At 33.1% G+C, this 26,186-nt stretch overlaps 4 protein-coding genes and 1 long non-coding RNA gene across 7 annotated transcripts; 3 read left to right on the plus strand and 2 right to left on the minus strand.

Annotated features, from left to right (window-relative positions):
* Positions 1-618: 618 nt before the first annotated feature.
* Positions 619-995, minus strand: LOC108744745. Its single transcript, XR_001939004.1, has 2 exons — positions 916-995; positions 619-851 (listed from the first exon to the last, which is right to left on the minus strand). It is a non-coding gene; the product is annotated as an uncharacterized LOC108744745 (long non-coding RNA).
* Positions 996-1,316: 321 nt separating this feature from the next.
* LOC108744743 (pre-rRNA-processing protein esf2-like) lies at positions 1,317-2,032 on the plus strand. The gene is made up of 2 exons (XM_018480651.2): positions 1,317-1,496; positions 1,573-2,032. The coding sequence occupies exons 1-2, from the start codon at positions 1,334-1,336 to the stop codon at positions 2,010-2,012; spliced, it is 603 nt and encodes a 200-aa protein (XP_018336153.1). The 5' UTR covers positions 1,317-1,333; the 3' UTR covers positions 2,013-2,032.
* Positions 2,027-2,905, minus strand: LOC108744742 (probable 28S ribosomal protein S26, mitochondrial). The gene has a single exon (XM_018480650.1). It carries the CDS (start codon positions 2,699-2,701, stop codon positions 2,072-2,074), a length of 630 nt encoding a protein of 209 aa, XP_018336152.1. The 5' UTR covers positions 2,702-2,905; the 3' UTR covers positions 2,027-2,071.
* Positions 2,906-4,573: 1,668 nt separating this feature from the next.
* On the plus strand, positions 4,574-12,643 carry LOC108744741 (uncharacterized protein F13E6.1). 3 transcript variants are annotated; one of them, XM_018480649.2, is made up of 5 exons: positions 4,574-4,797; positions 6,434-6,689; positions 6,810-6,869; positions 8,332-8,461; positions 12,136-12,637. In XM_018480649.2, the coding sequence occupies exons 1-5, from the start codon at positions 4,773-4,775 to the stop codon at positions 12,244-12,246; spliced, it is 582 nt and encodes a 193-aa protein (XP_018336151.1). In that variant the 5' UTR covers positions 4,574-4,772; the 3' UTR covers positions 12,247-12,637. The 3 variants fall into 3 exon arrangements, with proteins under 3 accessions (XP_018336151.1, XP_018336149.1, XP_018336150.1); XM_018480647.2 differs by lacking the exon at positions 4,574-4,797 and adding an exon at positions 4,943-5,644 and having other exon boundaries at positions 12,136-12,643; XM_018480648.2 differs by lacking the exon at positions 4,574-4,797 and adding an exon at positions 6,214-6,378 and having other exon boundaries at positions 12,136-12,639.
* Positions 12,644-15,239: 2,596 nt separating this feature from the next.
* On the plus strand, positions 15,240-16,796 carry LOC108744750 (rab3 GTPase-activating protein catalytic subunit-like). Its single transcript, XM_018480657.1, has 2 exons — positions 15,240-16,547; positions 16,605-16,796. The coding sequence occupies exons 1-2, from the start codon at positions 15,288-15,290 to the stop codon at positions 16,794-16,796; spliced, it is 1,452 nt and encodes a 483-aa protein (XP_018336159.1). The 5' UTR covers positions 15,240-15,287.
* Positions 16,797-26,186: the final 9,390 nt, after the last annotated feature.

Consider the following 26,186-nt stretch of genomic DNA (forward strand, 5'->3'; position numbering starts at 1 on the left):
CAACATTTACCTCCCACAACCAATCCTTTCATACTTTTACTAAAGGTACTATAAATTTTTATAGCATTTATAAATAATTATTACCACATTTTTATTGATACCATTCTAATAAATACATACAAACAAATTATTTCTATCTAGTATTAAGAATTCAATTTAATCATATTTCTAATCAGGACAACAATTACTAAAAATGATGAGACCAGCCTAGCTACATAGGCCTTAATTCTTTTATTTTTGATGAAAAGGCTGACTATCACAGCCGATGTTATTTTTCTTGTCAATATTTAAAGGGAAGAAATTACTTTAGTTTCTGGTGAATTGTATTTTAGCTCTCTGTTTCTGCCTGTATGCTGCTTTTTACTGACATGACATGAACCCAACCAAATTTAGAAAGATATTGTATGTTTCATATGAAATCATGCCTCCAGCTGTTTCTACATAAAACGTGATTATTTTACCATCGCTGCGACTTTTTTGCCACCATCTTTTGTTCAAATTTAATCCAACCTTCAATTAATTAAACCTCTTTGATATTCTCACTTTATTTTTTGGTAATATATTTTGTCACATATTATTTGAAAGAAATAATAAGCAAAACTTTATCTTCTAATTGCAGATAAACTTCCCAAACTGCTCAGAAATTTCTTGGATCTGATTCTTCAACTGGATAACATTGAAATATGATGATATAGAAGAAAAATAAGCAATTCCTCTCTTAGGTATATGGCCTAGACTAGTATATGGCTTCTTCGCTTTACTTATATCAGAAGTCGACACTTATTTTGTAAATCACTCTATATTTATTGTAATATATGTTTTATTCTTCATTTTGTTAAAAAAATAAATAACTAAATGAAAAAAATTCATTTGCAAACAGTTTCATCAAGATAGGTAATTTTTGATAATACTTACTGCTAAGGTATTAATTTACTTGGTCAAATATTAACGTTGACTAAAATGTATTTACTTTCCTATAAAAAAAAAAAAATAAAAAAGTTATTACAAAATAAGGTTATGTACTGAACTGTACTGAACAGTAAAAAGAGCTACACTGTCAAAAGAGTTCCACACCATTCGATTCATTTTTTAGTTTTACTTAATAAGTGGTGATTAATTGATATAAACAACTTGCAGGCATCTAATCTCATTTCAAAATAAGTATATGTTTTGTGGGATTACTTTTACACGCAAATTAGTTTTTGTAACTGGAATGTGGAAATATATTTTAACTTCAACTGCATAGATTAATAGACTAACTGTGGGCTGTAGGTGTTATCAAAAGTTACTTACTTTGCGAAAACTGTTTGAAAATTAGAATGACATAATAGAAATGGAAAATCTAATTTCTGGTGAAGATATAGCAAAAAAGCCACACAAGAGGGGTATTATCTATCTGTCTTCTATACCACCATATATGAATGTTATCCAGATCCGAGAAATATTTGGACAGTTCGGAAAATTGGGGCGTGTTTATCTTCAATTGGAAGATAAAAGTAAATATGATGTGATTACTTTCCTTTTAGATTATGTACTATATAATATTTTACAGACTAAACAGTGTGATTTTAGAACCAAAACCTGGAGAGAAAAAAGTAAAAAAAAGAATATCAAAAAAGTTTACTGAAGGTTGGATAGAGTTTGAACGGAAATCAGTGGCAAAAAAAGTTGCAGCAATGTTAAATAATCAACAAATTAGTAATAGAAAAAGTTCAAGATATTATGACTTTATATGGAACATAAAATACCTTTCTAATTTTAAATGGGTTCATCTCAGTGAAAGACTAGCTTATGAAAAAGCAGCACGTAGACAGAAATTGAGAGCAGAGATACAACTTGCCAAAAAGAAAAGTAATTTCTTTACTTCTAATATTGACAAGAAAAATAAGAGTGCAGTTAGTAAACAATCAATAATTGAAATTGGGAAGAGTAATAGTGATGTAAGTTTAGAAGAAATCATATCCAACAGCAACAATGATCGTGGGGAATTTGTAAAAACTTTGTTCACTTAATAAACATCAATACAAATATTTATAATTGGTTTTATTAATGTTAATTTTTCCTTAAAAATCTATAGCTTAGATGAGTTCAAGTCTTTTCCTATTATTTTATTGCCCTCCATATCTATTGCATAGTTGTAATCAACTGGATTATTAACAGCATATTCTATTGCTGCTTCAAGTGTGTCTGGAGTAATGAATGCTTTTGCAGCTTCTTTTTCCAAACGAACTTCTTCTTCAGCCTTCTCTAAATTTTTTTTGTCTAACATTATTTGTTCATTTAGTTGTTTTTTAGCTTCTTCAATATTTTTGTTAATTTCCTCTGCAATTCGTTGTTCTCTCAAAACTTTGATTTCTTCATTCCACTTAGTATTTATTTCATTACACTGAGCAAAGTCTTTTTCAAAATCTTCCCTAATTTGCTCTACATTAGAGCTTGGTAAATACTTAACATGGTACCTTTCTGTTAAGTAATTTCTTATAGACTTCATTTGTGTTCTGTAATTGTTGTTTAACCTTCGCAGTTCTAGTTCTTCTTCTTTTGGTATTACAGGTCTTGGTGGTATTCTAAATAATTTGGACTTTGCTGTACCCAACCATCTTGGTTTTCTAGCCCAGCGTACACTTTGAAATGTCTGAGGAAATGGTATGTGGATTGCTGTAGTTATTACAGATTTGCTACTATTTGTAATAACATTCATTTTAGTCCCAAAATTTTTACTTAAACAGTGACCAACTGTTATCAATTTCCTATCGTTGATTTTATTATGGTATTAAGAATTTATGATACGGTTATGATATATTTATTTATTTATATTATTATTGGCCATGTATGACCATGTATAAAAAAATAATTAGCTAACACCATTCCACATTTCAGCCACTTCTACCATAGAATCTAATATCTATGCCATCTATGCATAGAATCATAGATAAAGAGGTTTAGCTAAGATACATATTAATGGACGTGCCTTAGCCGCATCATTGTAATAATTTCTTGGCTCGAAAAGTGAGGGAGATGGCGTATGGTTTCGGACTAGTGCTATCTCTTTCAAGACACGCTTACGCACTATCGTAAGAGAGATGGATATTGTCCGAAACTTCGTTCCATCTCTTTCTTTTGTTGTACCACAATTCTGACCGCTAAGGCATGTCCATTAGTAAACGACGATGGCTACGGTAGATTTCTCTGTCATTTTCTTATGCCACATATTCTAACTGTATATTATCCTAAGCATATACATCCTAACATAGTTACGATGCTGAAATACGTACGAATTGTTCCGATTATAACAATTTTATTGGCGTTTATTTGTGTTCGAATCTGCCCTTGGCGCTTACAAAGTTCACCACTGATACATTCACTCCCATAGAAATATTAGCAGAAAATAATGGGAGCCTTCCTGCTAGAATAAGGCGGTCAACTTTATAATAAGTCAATGCGGAACAACAAGACTGAGGATTTTTTGGAATTGTTGGTGGTGTACTTAAATTAGAAACAAACAACACTACTACTGAGTTAACATTTATTTTTTAAGTCATATTTTTCGCAAGAGTGGCATATTTTTACTAGGTCTGGGTTTTGGTTCAAAATGTCCAAAAAGTTTTCACAGGTGCCCATATTAAATTTTATAATTAGCATTGCACGTAATGTTTTTACTTTTAGTGACGACTTTTTGGAAACGAGGAATGCGGGACATACGACGCCTTAGACGATTTGTGGGACTATTTTATTAAATATTGCAATGCGGGATTTCAACTGTCATTACGGGACGGTCCCGCAGAATGCGGGACGGTTGGCCGCCTTATGCTAGAAAAAATGTCGACACTTGTGTAGGTATGGGTACTATTCAGCAGAGCATGAATTACAACACCCCCGGCCCCTTTTTTATATCTCGTCACACTAAGAAGTAGCCCTCTCTTCCCCTTATTTACGAATATATTTTATAAACGACCATCATGTTCAGTGTTTTTGTGAAAATGTTCCATAAATCAAATGATACTTACATTTCACGCTAAGAATGAATTATTCTTAAACTTAATATCGCCTCCTGATCCGACGAAACTTGAACGTTGACGAAACTCTTGTACAAATTAGAGTGGGTGGCGGTGGGTGGAGCGGCTTGCGAGTTTCGATGATTTAGGGAGCCGGATCATAGGTTCAACCATAATGGGGGGGGGGGTTCTTAAATAGAAACCAGACTAAGATAATTCCCTGAAAGAGGGCAGCAGCTCTTTCTACTAATAAGTAGTAAGTATTATAATGACAAATTCCGTTTACCGTAATAACTTAATCTTCAACCATAAATGACGCGCAATTGATTGGCATCAATTAAATTATGACATCTTCAGTAGTTCTTGAATAAATAAACATTGAATTCCCAGCTGTACCCGAAATAATTTTCCCTTTTTCTAACAAAATTAATGAACGCACAATTACCCCAATTACATATTTGGAACCGGCAAACGACGCACAATTTATTCATAAAGTTTAAATCAGAGGATTGTTTATATTGGGTGTCAGGTTGACATTGACTGCGACTATAATATGAATTTATCTATGGTATTAATTTGTCTATGGTGGTATTAATGTTGTATTTTCCAGATTGTGTTGCGTTAATGTGATAAGTAATAATAGCAAATAATAAAAACACTTCACGTTTTTTATGTAAATGTGTAAATGCAATCAAACCTTCAGTAAGTAGTTACTATTGTCAAGTAGTCCCAATTAATAGTAAATAATATCAGTGATCAACAAATTAGCAAACAACAATGAACAGCATTACTCCAAATAGTGGTGAGTTTTTAGAGGGTTCTTTTGTAATTACATTTTTAAACTTAGGTTCGTATTCAAATTTGAAATATTATGAGGAAATATTGTTTAAATTTTTTTATGTAATTTATAGGTTACGTGTAAAATTCATACGTGTCAACAATTGTTAACGTTTAAATAATATAAACAGTACAATTGTGATGTTAGTTTAATCGTTCCTATCATCCGAAACCTAGCTGTTATTCTACATTTAAAATAGGGGGTTTGTTGTAATAATGTATTGGGGTTGCATATTCGCTGATTGCAAGAATATGCCCCAAGGTGAAAGTATTCTTCATAGTTCTTTGATTTCTAAAAGAAGTTGAAGAAATGACAGCTGTGTCGTGCATAAAATTGTTTGTTGCATTGTTTTAAAAAGTGAGCATTGAAGTTAAACGTGTTTATTGCTGTTGTTTGTCCCTGAAGTATGAGAAAAAAATGAGTTTGGAAGAAGAGAAGCAAAGTTTAGAGTTTATAGAAGATCCATACTTTAATCCAGATGATAGTACTTCAACCCCAAGTCTAGATGAACTCGAAAATATTGAATATTTAACTGATAGTGACGTTTATGACAATGAATTAGATCTGTTTGATTTACGAACTATAGATTTTGATGACATTAATTTCTCATCATTAGGTGTTATTGATGAATCTGTTAATGTCGAAGCAGAATTCTTTAATGTTAAACGTGCTAATGCAATTATCAGAGCTTTTTTTAAAAAGGGTTTTAAAAGGCATGTGCGTGTAACATATTGTGATCTTACAAAACCTTACTTAGCCAAGTTTCCTAAAGACAGCAATTTTAGAAAATATTTAGATATTAGCCTTAATGGTAAGTTTGTCTAAGATACCTATTGAATTGGTGATGGTACCTTTTATTGACGTTTAAATATTTTTGGAGGGTTAAATAAAATGAAACTTAATTTTTATATTTTCTAAATATGTATATGCTAGTTTGCTTAATTCAAATATAAATATTACTAATATGCTTTATGATAATACCTAGGTTGATACATCTTATTTCTTTACAAATACAAGAAACTATAATTTCGTCTATATAGAATTATTTAAACAGTCTATTTTTCTTCATACAAAATTTGTTTAGAATTGTACAAAACTTTCTTATAAAATGTTAGCAATAAAAAGTGGTTCTACTTTGAGAAGTGAAAGGTAATGAATTATTGAGGCGAAATAGTTTCTGTCTTAGTCACCATACAAGAAGTTAATAGCAGACGTTGCGCTTCAGTCGTTTTAAATAGGTATCTAAAAATTCTTCTCCATAAGTAGGTAATAGTAAGTTAAACCATGAAAATGCTGCATGTCATGGGACACCCGGTAGGGACGAAGTTTCTTCCGCTATTCGACAAGTACCTCTGCAAATAGTGAGTAATGAGAGAGAGAGAGAGAGAGAGAGTGAGACACAGTTTAACGCTTCGCGTCACTTTTGCTTTTTGCTGGTCAGCATCCTGCCGTTGCTACTTGCGATAAGAAACTTCGTTCCAAAATTTGCACTGCAATGAGAAAGTTTTGTAGAGAAAATGACTAAAAAAGATCTTACTTCTGATGGTATCTTCATTAGTTATAATTCTTTTGATTAAATGATTCATTTAATACTTTGCAGAAGACGTTGCATCCGCTAGTGGGGATAACTTAGCAGATAGTGTTTCAAATTTGTCTCTGGAAGAACAGGAGCAGCAAAAGGAAGCGTGGAAAAAAGAATTAGCTCAAGTTGAAGATGAAATAACTACCCTTAGAACTGTACTTGCCTCCAAAATGAGAAGAAGTGCAGAATTAAAGCGATTGCTTGGAATTACCGTTTGGAAAGAAATTTCCGACGATATGAACCAAGGCATTAAAAACGTAAAAGAAAGTAACGTGTAAGTATTTCATGCCCTTATTTTTGATGCCTCTAATTTGCTTATTAGATTTATGTTTTGTTATTTTACAAGTATTGTAATTTTGCATGATTCTTAGAATATCATTTTTTTGTTTAATAGTTACCAAACTGTTGAACAAAAGGTGGAACAGGTTGCTAAGGCTGTTACAGATGCTCCATTGTAAGTATTAGTTTTTTTGTTAAAACCAATTTGAAATCTATATTACTTTTATCGTAAATTGCAAGGTTAATTATAGTATTAGATGGTAAAATATTTATCTAAAGAATGCTGCAATGGGTAATATTATCATAGAAAGGCATGGTAGACTAGGCGCTCATGACAAAAAAGGGAACAATCTGTTACAGATTATCATTTGTAGGGATCACACTCACAATCGTAATATATACATAGGTGTATTTAAACATTCCGCAGTGTTAATGAAAATTGAAAAATCTATTTTAATTAGCAAAAATAAATAGTATCTTTGAACAACTTTTTGTAGTCTGCCATTTGTTTGAATGTAGGAGAAATTTCCAAAATCGACTCAAATCTTATTGACGGATGGTTTACATGAATGAAAGAGTAAAGCATACGCAGGTGAAGTCGTAAGTAAACTGCGTAGTATGTCAAGCACAATGGGCACTAATTTTACATTCATGTTGGTGAAATTTCATAAGGCAGCCGGCTTCCACATTTGTGATCTACTGCTAAATTAGTAAATTATTTTATAATAACTTGGTACAATTTTTTAGTGTCATTCTGAATCGTTAATAATTTCATAAAATATATATATATATAATTATTAGCATACTTATTGGAGCAGTTTAAACAGATGTGGTTCAATTTGTTAAAAGAGAAAACAAAAACTGCAATTAGTGAAAATAAAGTGCGCGACAGTCGGCTAGATTGTTCCCAGCTTTCTAGATTCCCCTATGCTGCTTGTTTTTCTAACAGTCGCTCCTCGATTGCTGCCTTTGGCGAACGCTCGGACATAGGAGTAATTGTTTGTTTGCATTTTAAGATAACTTATGAGTGTTAAAAAAATAAAATGAGATATACATTCTTTTGATTTTTGAACTTTAATAATGTTCGAAAATTTGACATACATAAATCGCGCGAGGTGGAATGGCTCATGCAAAATTGCTTACAGAAAATCATATTGTGCACAAACAAGTGCTGGTTTTATGAATAATAATAAATAATATAAAAACCTTACCCAGGAAATGGAATAAAGAAAAACTTGAGTGGTAATCTGGGTTTAACATTTATTTATATGTTAATATTTTATGTATATATATTTTAACTATAGTTGACCTCTTCAGGCAATTGTTCTAACATTTATTTTAAGACATTGGTCAGAGGTGAACTATAGTTGACGAAAATAAATGTTATACGCAGATTAGCACTCAAGTTTTTCTTTATAGTGCTGGTTTTGTTTTAATAAATCTTTTTTGCCCTTGATCGACTCTTGATTATTTTATTGTAGAAATTTTCTACTTATGATGTTTACTACTATGTTTGAAGTAATTTATATTTTGTTCCTTTTCAATTAAGTAATTAACAAACATCTTAACTTTATAAAATTAATTTTATTACTTTGAATCATTTGATTTTAATTTTTTCATGTAATACTTTTTTATAGATACCAAAAGACTTCTTCAGTTATTGGTGGAATAACTGGAAGCATCACCAATAAATTGGGTCAAATGCGTCATTCCGAATCATTTCGTTCTATAGAAGAGAAAGTGGAATCGGCATTTGAAAATGTTAAGGTAATGATAATGTTCTAATTTAAATTAGCTGTTTTGAATGGCAAATAATTGTCGGTTGATAAGAGAAAATTACCTTTCATTAGCTTTTTTGTTCTTGTATGCTGTACATCTATTATCTTTTTCTGTAATGTAAATTAATTAATTAGCGACAGTATTATTCATCATCATTATAAGATCGTCAGCCCTAAGACTGGTTGGACATGCACCTGCACTCTTTCCTATCCTGAGCTAATCTTCGCATTTCTCTAAAACTAGAACAACCCACATCCTTAACTATTTGCGAACAGTAATCTAACGTAGGTCTACCTCTACTCTTCTTAAATCCTATTTCTGCCTCTAATATATCTCTGACTAGACCTTCATGCCTGAGAAGGTGTCCTACCAATCTATCCAGCCTATTTCTTATTGATTTCCATAGAGTCTTCTGTTCTCCTACTCTTACTAATATCTCTTCATTTCTAACTTTCTCTGTACACGGTATCCTTATCATTCGCCTGTAATACCACATTTCAAACGCTTGTAACCTTTTCTTTTCGGCAGCGCCGACAATCCATGTTTCGCACTCGTACAGTGTCGCGCACTAAACATATATCTTTAACAACCTTGTTCGATTTTCTTAATTAACCGTTCGCGAGTGTAGAAGTGACTTCTTTTTATTGAAGGCGACTCGACCCTGCCCTATCCTCTGCTTTATATCCCTACTACTCCTTCAGTCCTGACTTATCTGACTTCCTAGATACCTAAAATCAGCCATTTCTTCTAATTTTTAGTCTCCTATCTTTATATTCGCTCTTTCCCTACGTTTTCTTCCCTTGCATATCAGTATTTTTGTTTTACTTTTATTTATTTTCATACAGTACTGTTTTGTCAATACTGCTTCCATTTTATTTAAAGCTATCTCTAACTCCGCCTTGCTATTTGCTAATATTGTTATATAATCTGCAAATCTAAGCATTAAAAACTTTTGCCCTTGTATATCTGTCCCTACAGTTGTACTGTCTTTAATGATGTTGATCGCGTCTACGTTGTATATAGATTAAAAAGTAGCGGTGACAGCGTGTACATCCCTGTCTGACTCCCTTCTTATGTTGGTATTTCTCTACGTTGCAACACCAGCTCTATAAGCACCTGTTGCTCTTTATACAAACTAAGTATCATTCTTCTATCTCTGTAACTTATCCCTACATTTTTAAGGATATTTAACATCTTGTCCCATTTAAAGTTGTCAAAAGCTTTTTCTAAATCTACAAATCCTATGTACGGATTCTTCCCCTTTTCTATCGTTTTCTCTATTGTTAATAGTTCTTCCTCCCTTTTTTCATCTTCCTCTGTACAATTTTGGTTAAGATTTTTGACGCATGGGAAGTTAGCTAATTGTTCTAAATGTTGCGCATCTATCCGCGCCCCTCTTTTTAGTTTGGTTACTACTACGTTCCGTTTATAATCCTCTTGGACTGTCCCTGTCTCGTAAATGTGACTAACTAGCTTAAACATACGATCTCTAACCTCTTGTCCTGCATGTTTTACAATTTCCCCCTGTATCCCATCTATACCTGGCGCATTATTATTGTTTAAGCTTTTTAATGCTATATTGAACTCTTCTCTTAATATAGGATAGCCTAGCTCACCTATCTTCCATCTGTAATATATCCTAATTCATGGCCTGTGTATAGGTTCTTTAAATATTCTTTCCATTTATCTGCCTTTTCACCATTTTTTATCAAAATGGCCCTTGCTTCGTTTCTTATTTTATTACTATTGTATCCTACATCTCTAAGATTCCTTTTAATTATATTATAAACCTCATTGGTTTTACCTTCTTGAAACTTTTCTTCTACTTCTTTACTCATATCAATCATCTTCATAATAATTTACCACTTTATAGCCCTATATCTTTTTACCCTTCTTCGTCTGTCCTGTTTTTGTATTTCTGCCTTTCTTCTATTAATCCTCCAATCTCCCTTGTTATTTAGGGTTTCTACTTTCGTTTTGTTTAAGACCTAGTATATCTGTAGTTGTTGACTTTACGCACGTTTTAATGCAGTTCCATTCTGTCTCTATGTCCTTGTCATTCGTTTCTGCCTATGCTTTTAATATTTCATCTGTCCTTGTACCTAGCTAATTACGCGTTTCGTTACATTTTAGCTTTTCCCAAGACGTCTACCTTCCCTCTATTTCAGAATTTTCAATTTAAGATTGATCGCTATCTATATCTGCTCCGGGATAACTCCTACAGTCCTTCACTTGATTTTTAAATTTTTGCCTAACAATTATGTAATCTAACTGATATCTCCCTAAATCACCTAGCATTTTCCACGTATAACGCCTCCTAACAGTATTATTGGCATAATTAAATTGCGATATTTGTGAATAGTAATTTTTCAGTTTCATTTAATTTCTACCATGACAGCTTTGGATAATAATTCCTAATAATTTATATTTGTTGTGAATATTTTGGTTTTTAAATAAAAAATAACGAATTTATTGTGTGTGGGGAAGGTTCTAGGAAGGAAAGGGGAATGGAGTGCTGTAGACGATGACCGCCGATAAAAACGAAAAAAAAAAAAACAGCAACCATTCATTTTCTCAATTCAGTGTATATCATTAACGTAACCGACATATTTTTTGTTTGATCTCTTAAAAGTTAAATGTAAAGTGAAAATAAATAATATATGTTTTCTCTAAAAGTAGGAAAACGAAATAATGAAATCAACATTAGAGCAATCAGTCAACCAATAACATAAATATTTTCGTTTTGTTTCAAATACGAACGATGGTTAAATTATTTTGATATTATTCGTTAAAAAAAACTTAAATTGCAATTAAAAAATGGGAAAGTGGAGGTAGGAGAGTGGAAATTTGGGGTTATGGGTATTTTTTGATGCCAAATAAACAAAAAAACTACAAAAAAATATTTCTGGATAGGGATACCTTATAATCACCTAGTGGTATGAAATACACTTTTCGACCTATTCCTCTGCTGTATGTTTTGGGAGAATGAATTAAGAACGAAGGAATGGATGAATGTAGGTAGATGGTGGATGAAAGTGGCAGTGGGATAGAGAGGTTAAGGGAAATTTAAAGAAAAGGACGGATTTCAACGATTTAATTTTTATGAAATTTTTGAACAAAATCTTATAAATTTAACAATTCAGATTATTATTTTTACATTTTTTTTTCTACAAATGGTAGTGTGTATAACTGTCGCATTCTAAAAAATATTCTAGAGCGAAAAATTAATATTTTATTTTTTTCTGGACATAAAACACCAAATAACCGAAGAAATATATTCTACAATTGTAATTGGAACTAGGGAGGAATTAGACGTACAGACGTCATGCGGTTAGTAGTAGCACTCGTAGTAGTTTAAATGTCAAAAGGGATTAAAGAAGAGTACAAGTAATATGGTTATTTACACAGAAATTGAATACAAAAGTTTGACACATTTTTCATAAGATTAATATGGAGCACTTTCAGAGCAAAACTATTCCACGAAAAACGGCTGACTTCTACAGTCATTAACGAAAAGACAAATTCATAAAACATACACTTTTGTATGCATACAAAGATCTGTTAATATACATCAGTAGGCGTCGAGTTTTTTATGTTAAATTACCTTAGACTTTCAAATTTTCATTTTTGCTTTTTTTGTGATTTTGTTTCGTTGATTGTAGACCAAGGTTGCATCTCGTTCGAGCTCCATGCAGAGCCTAGATGACCAGCCAAAGTCTCGATCAGGATCCATAGTAACAACGCCAATTGCTGAAGAAAAACCAATCGCTTAGAGTGTACAGCGCAATGCTGCCTTTGTTCTAACTAAAGTTGTTTTTTGTATACAAAAACAAGGCCGCCTTAACTACTAATGAATGTGTATCTGGATGATATTAGCTTTTTAAATGTTTTTTAAGGGCTTTGGAAGGTGCGCAGGCAGTTCCAATTATTTATCAACTTACGAATTAAAATAGCTGATCATATAAATAATATAAATCCATATTGACTTCGTAATGGTTATTTTTGTAAGAATATAATAAATTTCAGCACTTAAAGAATCATATAATAAATTATTGTACTTATAGTTACGTACTTTTGCCTGAAGTTATTATTTAATGTATAATAATAGCATACAATATTTTATTATATTTTATGTAAGTAATTAAGTACCAAGAAAATCTTTGTTAGTAAATATATAATGTTTGCAACAACGAGTGTTTTAAATTTAGATCTGCTTTTAGGAACTTTTTAAGAGGTTTGTTTACCGATAACTTGTTTTTACTTAAAAATGATCTAAATAATTAATATTCTATTTGGCAATGATTTGAATGACCGATTATACCAAGTCCGATCTTGCAAGTACTCTTACGAACGGAATCTGTAACCACTTGATATCATTATTGCTTTCACGTACTCCACGCATAGTGGAAATAATCGCGCTGATCTATTCAAATGTGCGATAATGATTACGGCATAAGCCCAACGTCTTTGACGAAATCACAAAATGAACCGAAGTACATAAAGCAAGTCACTACATGGAAAGATCAGATTTATGGTCCAAATGCATCTACTGCAATAAGGCACTACATGAGAAAATCAATCTCAAAGTCCGAATGCCTCTACTACTATAAGTTACAACATATATTGACACTACAATAACTCCGTTCTCTAGACAGTGAGTGCAATAGTAGTTCTTACTCAAAATGCTTGACAATAGGTAACAACAGTTATAAAAAAATTTGTTAATTTCCAGTTAATTTTAAATTAACTATTTATATATTTATAACTACCGATAACTATCAATATATCGATATGCTTAGGATACGGTTGCGGTTGGAAAGACAACACTCGTGAAGTAACCTCACCCTATCATTTCAGTCTGCTAAAGAATATGCCTAATGTTTCTGAACTAAGTGGCAAGCTTTGAAGGGTGTTAAGAAGATGCAATAGGGAATCGCAAGGTGAGTAAAGCAGCGTTATTAAGGGATAAAAAAAATTCTAAGAGAACCAAAAGAAGTTACAATCCGAAGCCGGTCATGGACGTGAATCAGCAACATATGTTCATTACGAGAAAAAACAATTAAACAACTTTGTTCATCGCTGATAGAATACATCACTATATAAAGTACACCTCAACGTAACATTAAGAACACAAAAGAAAGAAAATTAACGTTACGTAAACATTAATAGGCAAATTAGTGCCCACTGGATAAGTAATTGTAATTTTATTAATTACATGAGTACACTCCGTATGGTATATAATTTATAGATATACGGTACATACAATAAAGCTAACATAGGATTTCACGTAGGATGGGCGGGACTGTTGCTACGTCAACTTGAGAGTAAATAACTTCAGCTGACTTCAGTAATAGTAATTAACGGAATGTTTTTTATTTATTTAATATTTGATGGGAGTCGTGATTCAAATTATGTACCTACAATAATAAATGCTTGTATCGGTAAGATAAAAACAAAGCTTAACGATGAGATGTGCTGTGTTTTGTTGTCATTCTGATAATCAATTTAAGGGATTTAAAAAGGACCTACCCAATATTCTTTAGCTTTTCGGGTAATATAAGGGTTAGTAACATTTGGAAAAATCTGTATCATAGATCGGAGAACTTTAATGTGAATTTTGAGAGGATAATGAGTCTACTGTAGGTAATAACCATAGGTACTAATAAATAATCAATACTTACCAATAATATTTTAATCAAAAAAAAAGCCTACTTATTTTATATATGTACTTTACATGTTTACTCAGACAATAAATCCACTGGATCAACGCGCTTTTGAAAATGTCGCGTGCGAACATAGTAATTTGAATTTGAACTTTATATTATTGTAATACAACCGAGTTCGCATTGATTGTTGGCGTCTCTTCAAACGAATCAAAACGCGTGCTGGTCTTTGGAACTGATGCGACACTACGCTAATATAATCTTTAATTGTCTGTTTAAATACTGATTTCACATTGAAACAAAAGTTATCATGTGGAGGGTGAAAAAATATGAAAAATATTACCTAAGTAATATAAGTAAAATTAATAAATTATTAAAGTTAATAATGTTCAATCGCCCTTCTTGCTGACTTAACCCATTTTATTATGTTTATCATGCACAATATCTATGACAGTAGCAATACATTTTTCTAGTATCATCTTCGAAGTTGTACAGATTTTGTTTTTTTTAGAAAATACCCCAACATAAAAAAACGGGAGTACAACAGAATAATAGGTACCTTTACATACGCCATATTATGTGATTTATTTATTGTTTTCTGGTTTATCAGGTACCTTTATCTGTTATCCTTTTTAGGTACGCATGCATACATATCTAAATCTGCATGTATATGTCGTACTTTTAAAGAGTTACCTAGGTACCTCATCGGAAATTTGAAAGGTGTTAATCAAATAAAGTTGGTGAATCGACAAAAAAAAACATATAGAAATTTGAAAGTTGCCGAAGCAGGAGTTGATGACTTGTTAAATCGTTTTATGTGGCGACTTTTAAACGATTACTGCTACTTCCCAATTTATCCTCCAATGAGAGGCATTATAAATCATTGTTATTATCATTATCAATTTTAATAAGAACTTCTTTTGAAGGTAAACAACTCTAATCACTCCAGTGCAAATAAAAGTTATGATAATATTTTTAATGAACGTATGCTGTTTTTATTATGCAACCCATTTTACAAAAAAACGCTGCAAAGACCGTCACCTGCCAAGTTTAATGTGGACTATTTTTGACAGGAGAATCCTATTATCTATGGGAGAGTCGACACCCCAGGCCCATAGAGTAAATTTAACCTTAATCTTATAATTGTAAATATGAATGAAGAAATTGATGAATCGGAGTTTTATCACCAGGATTTTACCACTGCTTCAGATTGGGAACTCTTTATTGCAAGATTAGAAGAAATTATTCATGACTGGAGTAACGAAGACGTAAAGTCTAATGCGGAAGTACTGCAGCCCTCTCCTCAGGGAGTGTGGAGTGTTAAGAGCGATAGAATATACTTTGTAGACACAGAATTTACGTTTTCATATTATAAAAACACAAGCATTTTAGACAAACAAGGAGATGAAGAAGGTAACTTTAAAATAAAACATCCGCTTCATTCAGAGCACAATTTCATTCTTGATGATGGGGTAGAATTAAATGCTGAGTTTTGTATACCAATATGGTATGGTTTAAATCGGTTTATGCTTCTATCGTCAGTTAAAAACGAAGGAATAACGTCTGAGAGTAAAATTAAAATCCTGTTAAGTTCCTTAAATATTGCCATTGGTAATACGAGCTGTAGTACACCATTATTTGTGCAAATAAGAGAAAAGTGGCAAAAATGTTATTTAGGTGTCTGTGAAGTGGATAATATAAGAACAAACTTTGATATGATTCATTTACAAAAAGGTCCTCAACATTGCCAGTATCTCACTGGTTTGTTAGACCTGTTTAAAACAAAAGTTATGTCTCCAATATCATTGGATCCTGTTGTTATATCTGTGCAGTTTACATATACTTTGAACGAGTTTGGGAATGTTACTTGGAGGTATAAAGTATTGGATTATGAATCTGAAAATTATGAAAATGGCTTATGTGCACTTCCATTTGGTGTGTCTTATGAACCTATCAGTGCTATGCAAATAAAGTGTTCTTGGTTAAATCTACAAGAACATTTAGTAGTTGATTCAGAGAATTACACTGATTTTGATCCTTTACAAGCTCAAAAATGGTCTTTATTATCATTGTTCTCTGAACCACCCGTTTGTCTACTGTCAGAATGCTTGAGTGATTTTTTGTCTTTAATCAATAGTTCTGCAACTGTTTGTGATACTCTGGGAGATTTTATTACTTCATCAACAACTGAGAGTAGCAATCCATTAGATTTATTGACAGAACCGAAAGTTCCAACTATATCAACTGTGTTAAAACGAGCTGCTAGAAATTCATTGACAAGTGCACGAAGCAAAAGCTCTGCTGCACCTTTAGCAGAAGAAGTGCTTGTGCCACTCCTTTATTATTTGTTTCCTGATGCTGAAGAGGTTTCAACTTTTCCATATACAGAGCAATCTGTTAAGTTAAATGAGGTACCTAAATAATATATTTTACATCACTGCACTTTAGTAATGCTGAATTTTCTTTAGACTTCCACTATTGAAAACTTGTCTAAAGGATTTAAAACCTGCAATTCCGACTCGCTAGTGACTCGATTGGCCATTGTATTAGCACAAGCTCAGAATACTTTGGGAGGACCAAGATCATTGGCACAATTATGGTTTGAATTTTACCAAGAAATGAGATACAGATGGGAAAAGAGTGTGATAATTCCTGGGTAAGTTACTACATTACTGTGTATATTTTTTAAAACCTGTTTTTCTAGTCTAAATGCAAATTGTTTTCTTATATTTCGGTCTATAACAGAGAAAGATAATTTACAAGTTATTTTTTTATTTATCTAGTTAGATTATCGCAAAATCACATTTTTGCGAAGTTTTACTGCAAAAAGTGCGAATATTGTAGATTGTGGTTTGAATGTTTAGGCATCTGTAACTTTGTAGCTCTTACGTAGATCTTGACGTATATGAAAGACTTATGCAGTCATACTGAAAATCAATACAAAATAATTTGAAAAGTTATTACAATAGGTTACAAATTTTTAAACAGATGCATATTTCTCTAAATAANTTAGATTATCGCAAAATCACATTTTTGCGAAGTTTTACTGCAAAAAGTGCGAATATTGTAGATTGTGGTCGATGTGTCGGTAAAGTAAAAACCAAGCTCGATGAGATGTGTTGTGTTAGGTTTCATTCTGTTAATTAATTTAATGTGTTTCAAAAGGACTTAGCTAATGTTTTCTAGCTTTTCGAGTAATAAAAAGATTAGAGACATTTGGAAAAATCTGTGTTATAGATCGGATAATTAATGTGAATCTCGAATTTGTTCCAAACGTTTTGTACCGTCTGACTATAATTAGAAAGATTAGTTGTTATTACTTAATGACAAATCTAAAAAGTATAGAAGGACAAAGTTCGCAGTAAATTACCTGTGAGAATGAACGTATCATCCTTCTTGTTTCCACATGGGACTGTAGTCATTTGTTGCGTTTTGACCACGCATTTGTTAAGATAGGAAATGCTTCATGAGTACCGCATACAATGTGAAAAGAGATAACTGAATAATAGCAAACGGTGCAATGGTTAGAGGTTGTTTAGGTACGCAAAAGATCAAGGTCGGCTTTATAACTGTTGCAATTATAACTTTAAACAAGCGTCTTTGCTTTCCTAAATTCTTGAGAATGATGAACTTTCATTAAAGTCCGATACTGGTAATATGGTCAAATCCTACTTGTCCGCATCTCTTTATTAGTGTCCGCTGCAATTCCTTTCTGACATCTCTTCTATGTTTGCGATATTTCCTACAACGTCTATCGTGAGTAAAAGTAGGCGTTCTGCCAGGAACCGCTATAGTCTAGTTAGTTACAGCTTTAAAAGAAGAAAGTAAATGTCATGGTTTCATTGCCGATTATGCCTATTTTGAACGTCCTAACTATAGGTACTACAGACAGCTTTGAGAAACTATTTTTGCCATGAATACTATGGAAAAATTGGTATTATAATCACACCTTTGACTTATTACATGTTAAAGTAAGACAATCAAATTTAATTTAGGACGTTTTATAGCAACATTGAGCGTTTCTTTGTTGATACAACAAAACACAAATTATAACAGAATTAAATGTACTACTGACATCGAAAATCGATTACAAAATTAGCATATATACAGAGTTCCAACAAATTATTTTTTACAGAAACCACTGTACTGATACATAAAAATAATCATCTTTGTGAATGGTTACCATATGCGCATTATATTCTTGGTTCTATTAGGATAATTTATCATCAAAGTAATAAAATATTGTTTACAATTATTTAAATTTAAAAGAGAAAAATATGAGGACATATCTGTCACAATGTAAAAGACATATCGCAACTTTAGTTACTAATGTGGCGGAAAAATGTATATTTTTTGTGTAAATATTATTTTCTAAATATTCTTCATTCAAATTTATTTCATTTTAATTTCTTATCTTGTGCATACTTTGGTTTCTTTTCAATCTAAACTCTGTTGTTCTGTCAATCACTTTTACCTAGCAAAATAATTCGAAATGGTCTGTGTTCCGTCGAAACTGCCAGACGCGGATAGCTATATCGATCTTTTTGGATCTCATCAGCGCGTCCCAGGCAGCTCCGACAGAACACAGACCAACCTTTACCTGCTGTCTTAACAGCCCGTTTTAGAAAATACCACAAATGACGTGGTGAGCGCCATCTGTAGTATGATGCTACATTTTAGGATTACGTATGCTCCAGCAAGGTCCATTTAAAAATATGGATATCTACTTGCTGAAACGAATCCCGGCGTAGCTCATCCCAACGTGATAGGCACGTTACCATAATCGAACAAAATAATTCGAAGTGGTCTGTATTCTATCGAAACTGCCAGACGCGGATCGCGATTTCGATCTTTTTGGATCTCATCAGCGCGTCGCAGGCAGCTCCGACAGAATACAGACCAACCTTTACCTGCTGTCTTAACAGCCCGTTTTAGAAAATCCCACAAATGGCGTGGTGAGCGCCATCTGTAGTATGATGCTACAAGGAACACAGACCATTTCGAATTATTTTGTTCGATTATGGTAACGTGCCTATCACGTTGAGGTGAGCTACGCCGGGATTCGTTTCAGCAAGTAGATATCCATATTTTTAAATGGAGCTTGCTGGAGCATACGTAATCCTAAAATGTAGCATCATACTATAGATGGCGCTCACCACGCCATTTGTGGTATTTTCTACTTTTACCTAGAATTCCAACTTCAACCATACCTGCATGTACTCTCTTACTAATATCTGGTTTTACCCTTAATTGCTTTCTCTTGAACTCTATACTTCTTAACTCTATGTATTTCTATAAACCAGTGTCTTTACCCTCTGTCTTTCACTACTTTTCCTTTTACAATATTCTATCAAATCTACTAAAAACCCTATCCTATAAATACTCTGAAAAAGTCATATCTTAAGACAGTCTCCCGTCTACCGCCTCTACCATCGTTCGTAAGTACTCCTATTATTCTCTATTGTTTACATTTTTGTTGTCTTTGTTATTGTTGTATTATTTTGTTGTTCTTTTTGTCACTGTTCTTGTATGTATGTTTCATTCTCCTTCTGCCTTTTTGTTACTTGTGTTTTCGTTTGTTATTGTTGAACATAAATTGTTATTTGTTATTGTTAGTGTTTTCTTCGTATTTTAATAATATTAACACCAAAAGACACTAAACTAAATTTATCCGACATCTACGGCGCTTTCGGCTGTTCAACATAGTTTTATCACTGCAGAAGCCTGGTACAAAAAGCGCCCTATTTATCCGCCGAACCCATGGAGCAACGTGCGAAAGAAGTTGCCAATCGAATTTTATGTGCTTATTGCTGCAACATACTTTTTTCACAGATAGATAAAGATGTAACCACAAACACAGACTCCCAACTTTTACAAACAAAAAGTAGAGGTTGTTTGCGTTAAGTATCTAAGGATGTGGTAAAACTTTCCCGAATTGCCAAAAACACGTGTTGTGGACATTGTGGTGAATTTAGTACAGATGCCATGCCTTTTTTATTGCGACACATACCTACGTCCTCATAATTTTTACTTTTAAATGCCCAAGTGTTTTGAAAAGAATCGATTTACATTTAATCCAATCAACAATAATTGTACTAAGAATATTTACGCTAATATGCTGGTGCGTTGCTGTGGCGACAATCACCAAGGTGGCGATCACAGAGACATCAGCGTCTATCCATAGTTCGAGTATTCCGATTCCATACGATTACACTTGAATATGTCGTCTAATTCTAAAGGTGCGCATAGTTTTCTTAAAAGGGTATTCACTTCAATTTTGCGCTGGTGTTTTGGCTATATGTTCGACGCGGTTACGTATTACATATTATAATAGTTGTTTCTACAAATAAAAGGAAATATACGGCAAAGACAACACTTGTATTAACGTGAGTTTGAGTGTTATATTCTCCTACCGTAACCGTATGATTCTAATCATATCCGTCAAAAAACAAATTAGTGTTAAACGGAAGGACGTAACTACGAAAGAAGAGGAAGAACAAAATGATGTTGACAGTTGACTGACGAATGATATTAAAAAAGCCAAGAAGGTGATGAGCAATGGAGTAGAGAACATAGCTATAATAAATGATTATTGTACACTAGTGGCCAATGTTTATTTTATATTCATGATACAGTTACCTATTTTATAATAAATCCTTTGAGATGCAGATATATTACAATAATTCAGGGGTGGGATTACTTGTGATAAATTCCAAAATATTTGAAGTAAAAGTTAAGAGAATACTTGAGAACGTTGTTAAGAGGAAATGATGAGTAGACCCATCATCATCATCATCATAAGGTCGTCAGTCCTAAGACTGGTTGGACACGTACCTCCACTCTTTCCTATCCTGAGCTAAACATCGCATTTCCCTAAAGCTAGAACAACCCACATTCTTAACTATTTGCGAACAGTAATCTAACCTAGGTCTATTTCTACCCCTCCTAACTCCTGTTTCTGCCTCTAATATGTCTCTGACTAGACCTTCATGCCTGAGAAGGTGTCCTACCAATCTATCTCTCCTATTTTTAATTGACTTCCATTGAGTCCTGTGTTCTCCTATTCTTTCTAATACCTCTTCATTTCTAACCATTTCTACCCACGTTATCCTCTATAACACCACATTTCGAAGGCTTCTAACCTTTTTTTTTTCGCCGCGCCCACTGTCCATGTTTCGCACCCGTACAACGTCGCGCTCCAAATATAAACCTTTAACAGTCTTTTTCGAATTTCTAAATTAACCGTTCGCGAGCACAGAAGTGATTTATTTTTATTAAAGGCGACACGGCCTTGCGCTATCCTCTGCTTTATATCCCTACTATTCCTTCCGTCTTGACTTCTCTGACTTCCTAAATATCTAAAATCAGCCAATTTTTCGTCTCCTATCTTTATATTCGCTTTTTCCCTACTTTTTTTTCCCTTGCATACCAGTATTTTAGTTTTATTTATTTTCATGCAGTACTGTTCTGTCTGACCGCTGCCTTGCTATAGATGCTAATACTGCTATATCATCTGCAAATCTAAGCATACTAATTTTTTGTCGCTGTATACCTATCCCTACAGCTGTATTGTCTTTAATGATATTGATTGCGTCTTCGATGTATACATTAAAAAGCAGCGGTGACAGTGTACATCCCTGTCTGACTCCCTTCCTAATATTTACTTCTCTACGTTGCAGCCCTAGCTCTAGTTGACTTATGATTTACAAAATTTGTAAAATGTAAAAAAAAACGTACCTAACGAAAACATGAAAAACTCATGTACGAGTAAAAGTAGCCTAAGTGGTAAAGACATATGAGAGTCTACAGTAGATGTTTCAAGAAATCACGATAGTAACAATAAAATACTAAAGGAGAACATCAAGAGAATCTTACTCATCATTTAGAAATTAGGTAAATCACTGTTTTAAATGTAATAGTCCACTCATATTAAGGGTTTTACCTCGGAATGAGAAATAATAAGCTATAAACTTGTACAAAGCTTTGTTTAGGCTTTCTAAATGGTGTGTCAAAAGTCACATTAAATCTCGTGTCTGTGTCTTGAGATATTCAATGTTAAAGGTCTCTACAATCGATTTTTTGCTAATATCTCACTTCCTACTGTTTTAATGATATTATATATGCATGTATTATGAAAATTATAGAGCATAAAATTCTTTACTTGTTGCAAATATGTTTTTATACGCTTAACCTGTTTTTGAGGTAGAACGCGGAGAACTCGCAGCACTTAGCCATACATCCCATAATGCGAAGTCCCGGTTATTAATACGTTATAAAAAGTTAATTAATTACCAAAATATCCATAATAATAATATTTAAGAGTATTTACCTAGTTCGTGTAATTAAAAAATTGTTAATTAGAATACTTTATGTATATTTTATAAATTAATATATTAGGTATACTAGTTATATTGTAATATATATCTAAATTAGATTTTAAGTAGAAATGGAATAGAGTAAATAAATTTTAATTATTTAGCAAGTACGAATCACACATTGACTACAGTTGAAGTTCAAATGTAAGGACTGTTTACACAAACTTTAAAAATTAGGACATAAATCTAAGTTTTCTTCTTCATCACCGTCATCCGATCGTTCTCGAAAATTTCTAATACATTATCATCATCTTCGTTTTCAAGGATATATGTCTCTAAACCGATAAGGATTTTAGGGTCAGATGGACTTACTTCATGGAGATCGCTTTGATACGATGAAGCATTGAAGCACGTTTTGCCATTACACTGGCCACAAGCTAAAGAACATTGCAACCCTGATTTCCTGTATCCGTAGCGTGAACACAAACATTCTTGCACTTGCAAAAAATAGTGTTCAGTAGTTCATCTGGAGCTGGTGGTAATATTGTCGTTATCGGTTTCAGGAGTTCATTTTGCAGCACCCAGTCCCATTTCTGGGGTTATAAATCATTCCTTCATCAAGTTTGAATTTGATAGTATACATGATTGATATGTTAATTATCGGGACTCACGGTTGACTTTGCGCGTTCTCTATGCTATGATCTTGAAAACGGTTAAACGTATAAAAAATATTTGAAACAAAATTTGTGGAGAATTTTATGCTCTACAATTTTCATCCTAGATGTAAATGTCACTGAAACCATAAAGGACGAGATTTTTGCGAAAAATCGATTAGTGCCCTTTGACCTTGAATATCTTAAGACACGTACAAATGATGTTATGTGATTTTTGACACAACTTTTAGAACGCCAAAATAAAGGTTTGTACAAATCTACAGCTTATTATCTCTCATTCCGAGGTTGAGTTGACCCTCTTTTTTGGCTTAATTGACTGTTCTAAAGCGTTGTGGCCCCGTATCCAAACACTGCTCATTAAATTGAACCACGACTCAATTTAGAAATTCAGGGTATGACTGATCAAGACCGACCCATACTAAAACTATAAATCGAGGCGTTAGCAAGTTCAACAAGTAATAGACCAGAACACAGTCATGAGTATTTTCAAGAAGTATATAATAATAAGTTGGCCAGATCATATATTGATTTGGGAAGTCAGTGCGCCATGTTAAAGGAAATCGATGGAAAGAAGTTAAATTTGAAATACGATGACTTGAGTACTTCTTTGGACGTAAAAGGATTTGAGGAAAGTAAGATAAAGCTACCTAGAAAATTAGAAACTAAAATACGAGTAGAACAAGCAAGTGCAAAAACAGAAATCCTGGTGGTCCCTGATAGAAGTCAATAGGTGCCTTTAATAGTTGGCCACAGAACAAGATCGTATCGTCATCGTCCGAAGAGGAAATGGTTTAAGAATTTTTGAAAAGGTCAGAGAAAAGAAAAAGAGAATTGTCTTGTTGACTTCGAAATCCCTGATTTTTTTTGCATTCGTTGGAGTATATTTCGAATCTACAGAAAAACAAATTTATACGTCAGAAAACAAACGGTGCAATATGAAACTAAACGAACAAGGCCAAGCAACGATACCAATTGTAAATATATCGAACAAGGAGATCATTTTGAATAAAGAAATAAAATTAGTGGTGCCGTGTGTAGAAGTAAATGTGGCACAAATCAAAAATAGAAAAGAACAGTTTATAGAATCAAAAATAAAAATGGAATTAATAAAGGTTAATGACATCTTTACCTTTTAAGAGACTATAAGAACAAAGGCTTTCACGACCGGAATCCATGTCGAGACTTCGAGATATAATCTACGTTCACGTTGTCAACGCAGTACTACCACTGAAGATGCAGCCGCAGTAGCCGACGAAACGTCTAGACAGAATACATAGTTCACTCAGATCACGGCGCTATAGCCCGAATCTTTATTCTACTGCTTTTAAGAGAGTATTCAAATTGTATTGCGTTAAATATAAAAGAATTTGGACTAATCGCCAAAATAGAGTGGAATATAGAGACGATGATAACAGGTGACATTTAAACCACATAGATTGAGCCATGTAGAACATGTCCCGGGTAGAAGAAGTGCAGATTTCATGGTGGACACTGATATCGAATGATTCTTAATATAAAACTACGTTCGTGATACTTGACGGTATATTCAATTTCTGAGTGTGCCTTTTGATAATTTTTTAAGGACCGGCAATTTTCCAAAGGTTAATCAATAGTGTACTTGATCCTCTTAGATTTACGATAAGCAGGGCGTATATGGACGATGTATTTCTTCCGAGCAGTAACGTAAACGATATATTCTACAACTTCTGAGAAATTTTAAAGGTAATTTCAAGACGATTGACAAAACTTTTACAAGAAGACTTAAAGTGGGAGTGGATAGATGATCAAAAAAACGTGTTTGAGAAATTAAAAGCGGGATTAAACCATTTCTAACAAACTGTCAGAGAAGAGGACGGAATTGTTATGTTGCTGTAGGGATCGCGGGATAACATCTTTGTTGCCGAGTAGAAGCAATAAGGAGCAGCATGGTGAGTTTAGCAGCGTGGTTAAGGGAATTTTTTTAATAAAACCACAACAAATTATAATTCGGAGCCGGTTCTGTGTGTGAATTCGCAACGTAGGTAGGTATGTACTGAATATTAAACTGAGATAAAAACTCTGTGGCTACTATGATATAGAATGTAAGCAGTGCCAGTTATCTAATTTCCAAGATAAACAATTTACCACACATAACGTTTTGACTCTTAGTACGATAATTAATTATAATTAGCATAGATGTGTCCAAGGAAATTTTGGACAGTAATTGGTTTAAAAGAAATTGGAAAAGGGTTTAAGGCGTGGATCTTTGAGAAATTGGAGCAGTGCACTGGATAGAGAAGAATAGGCGATCGAAATAAGTAAGGGTGGGAGGCAGTCTTTGGAAAGATTTATGGTATGGGATATCGTTGCTTCACAATCCATGATAAAAGTTACACTAAACACTTGAAACACGCAAATATATTTTTTAAATAGACAATAGTCAATTGTTGTTTAGAAGTCGATACTTTGTAATAGTTGGTAGTTGGTAGTAATGAAAACGTTTGTTTAAAATATTATGCGGGCTGTCATTGGTTGTAAGGAACATTTAAGATTCAAAACATCAAGTGATGTGACTATTATTCCTGAGTATAATGATGATTCGGGCTACAGGGCCGTGGTCTAAGTGAACTATTCTGTCCAGGCGTTTCGTCGGCTACTGCGGCTGATATCCTCTGAATCTTCATTCTACTATGGATTTCGGCCGTGAAAGCCTTTGTTCTTATATTATTATTCCTGACTTTGTACATTGGAGTTTTGACAGCGAATATTTAAATTCCGCCTGTGTGGGTCCGTACAACTGGGCAGTGTTGGATTCACAGGGAGTGCCTATTGTAACCGCGGGGTGTTACAAAATAATAAGTTATTCCCTATTGTTTGTGTTTTCTCAGATCCATGATTCTTCTTATTTATATTTCTGTTACTTTGTAGCGGTCACACTACATATCCCAGAGTCAAATTTTACTTTAATTTAGCTTGTAGAATTTGTAGATAGATATTTTCAACCTGTAGCGTCGTTTTCTCTTCGAATTCGTCATAAAACTTCGAATGCATATGCAAGGGTAGAAAGGCGTCCGAAAGACAC

Source organism: Agrilus planipennis, unplaced genomic scaffold, assembly GCF_000699045.2.
Source record: "Agrilus planipennis isolate EAB-ADULT unplaced genomic scaffold, Apla_2.0 scaffold46, whole genome shotgun sequence".
Lineage (NCBI taxonomy): Eukaryota > Metazoa > Arthropoda > Insecta > Coleoptera > Buprestidae > Agrilus > Agrilus planipennis.

What these genes read in the sequence shown, in the direction of transcription:
- LOC108744743 (XM_018480651.2), top strand. Translation starts at nt 1,334, where the DNA reads ATGGAAAATCTAATTTCTGGTGAAGATATAGCAAAAAAGCCACACAAG. An exon ending in TCTTCAATTGGAAGATAAAA is followed by an intron (nt 1,497 to 1,572) that starts GTAAATATGATG and finishes GTGTGATTTTAG; the next exon opens with AACCAAAACCTGGAGAGAAA.
- LOC108744742 (XM_018480650.1), bottom strand. Translation starts at nt 2,701, where the DNA reads ATGAATGTTATTACAAATAGTAGCAAATCTGTAATAACTACAGCAATC.
- LOC108744741 (XM_018480647.2), top strand. Translation starts at nt 5,251, where the DNA reads ATGAGTTTGGAAGAAGAGAAGCAAAGTTTAGAGTTTATAGAAGATCCA. An exon ending in AACGTAAAAGAAAGTAACGT is followed by an intron (nt 6,690 to 6,809) that starts GTAAGTATTTCA and finishes TTTGTTTAATAG; the next exon opens with TTACCAAACTGTTGAACAAA. An exon ending in GCTGTTACAGATGCTCCATT is followed by an intron (nt 6,870 to 8,331) that starts GTAAGTATTAGT and finishes ACTTTTTTATAG; the next exon opens with ATACCAAAAGACTTCTTCAG.
- LOC108744750 (XM_018480657.1), top strand. Translation starts at nt 15,288, where the DNA reads ATGAATGAAGAAATTGATGAATCGGAGTTTTATCACCAGGATTTTACC. An exon ending in AATCTGTTAAGTTAAATGAG is followed by an intron (nt 16,548 to 16,604) that starts GTACCTAAATAA and finishes AATTTTCTTTAG; the next exon opens with ACTTCCACTATTGAAAACTT.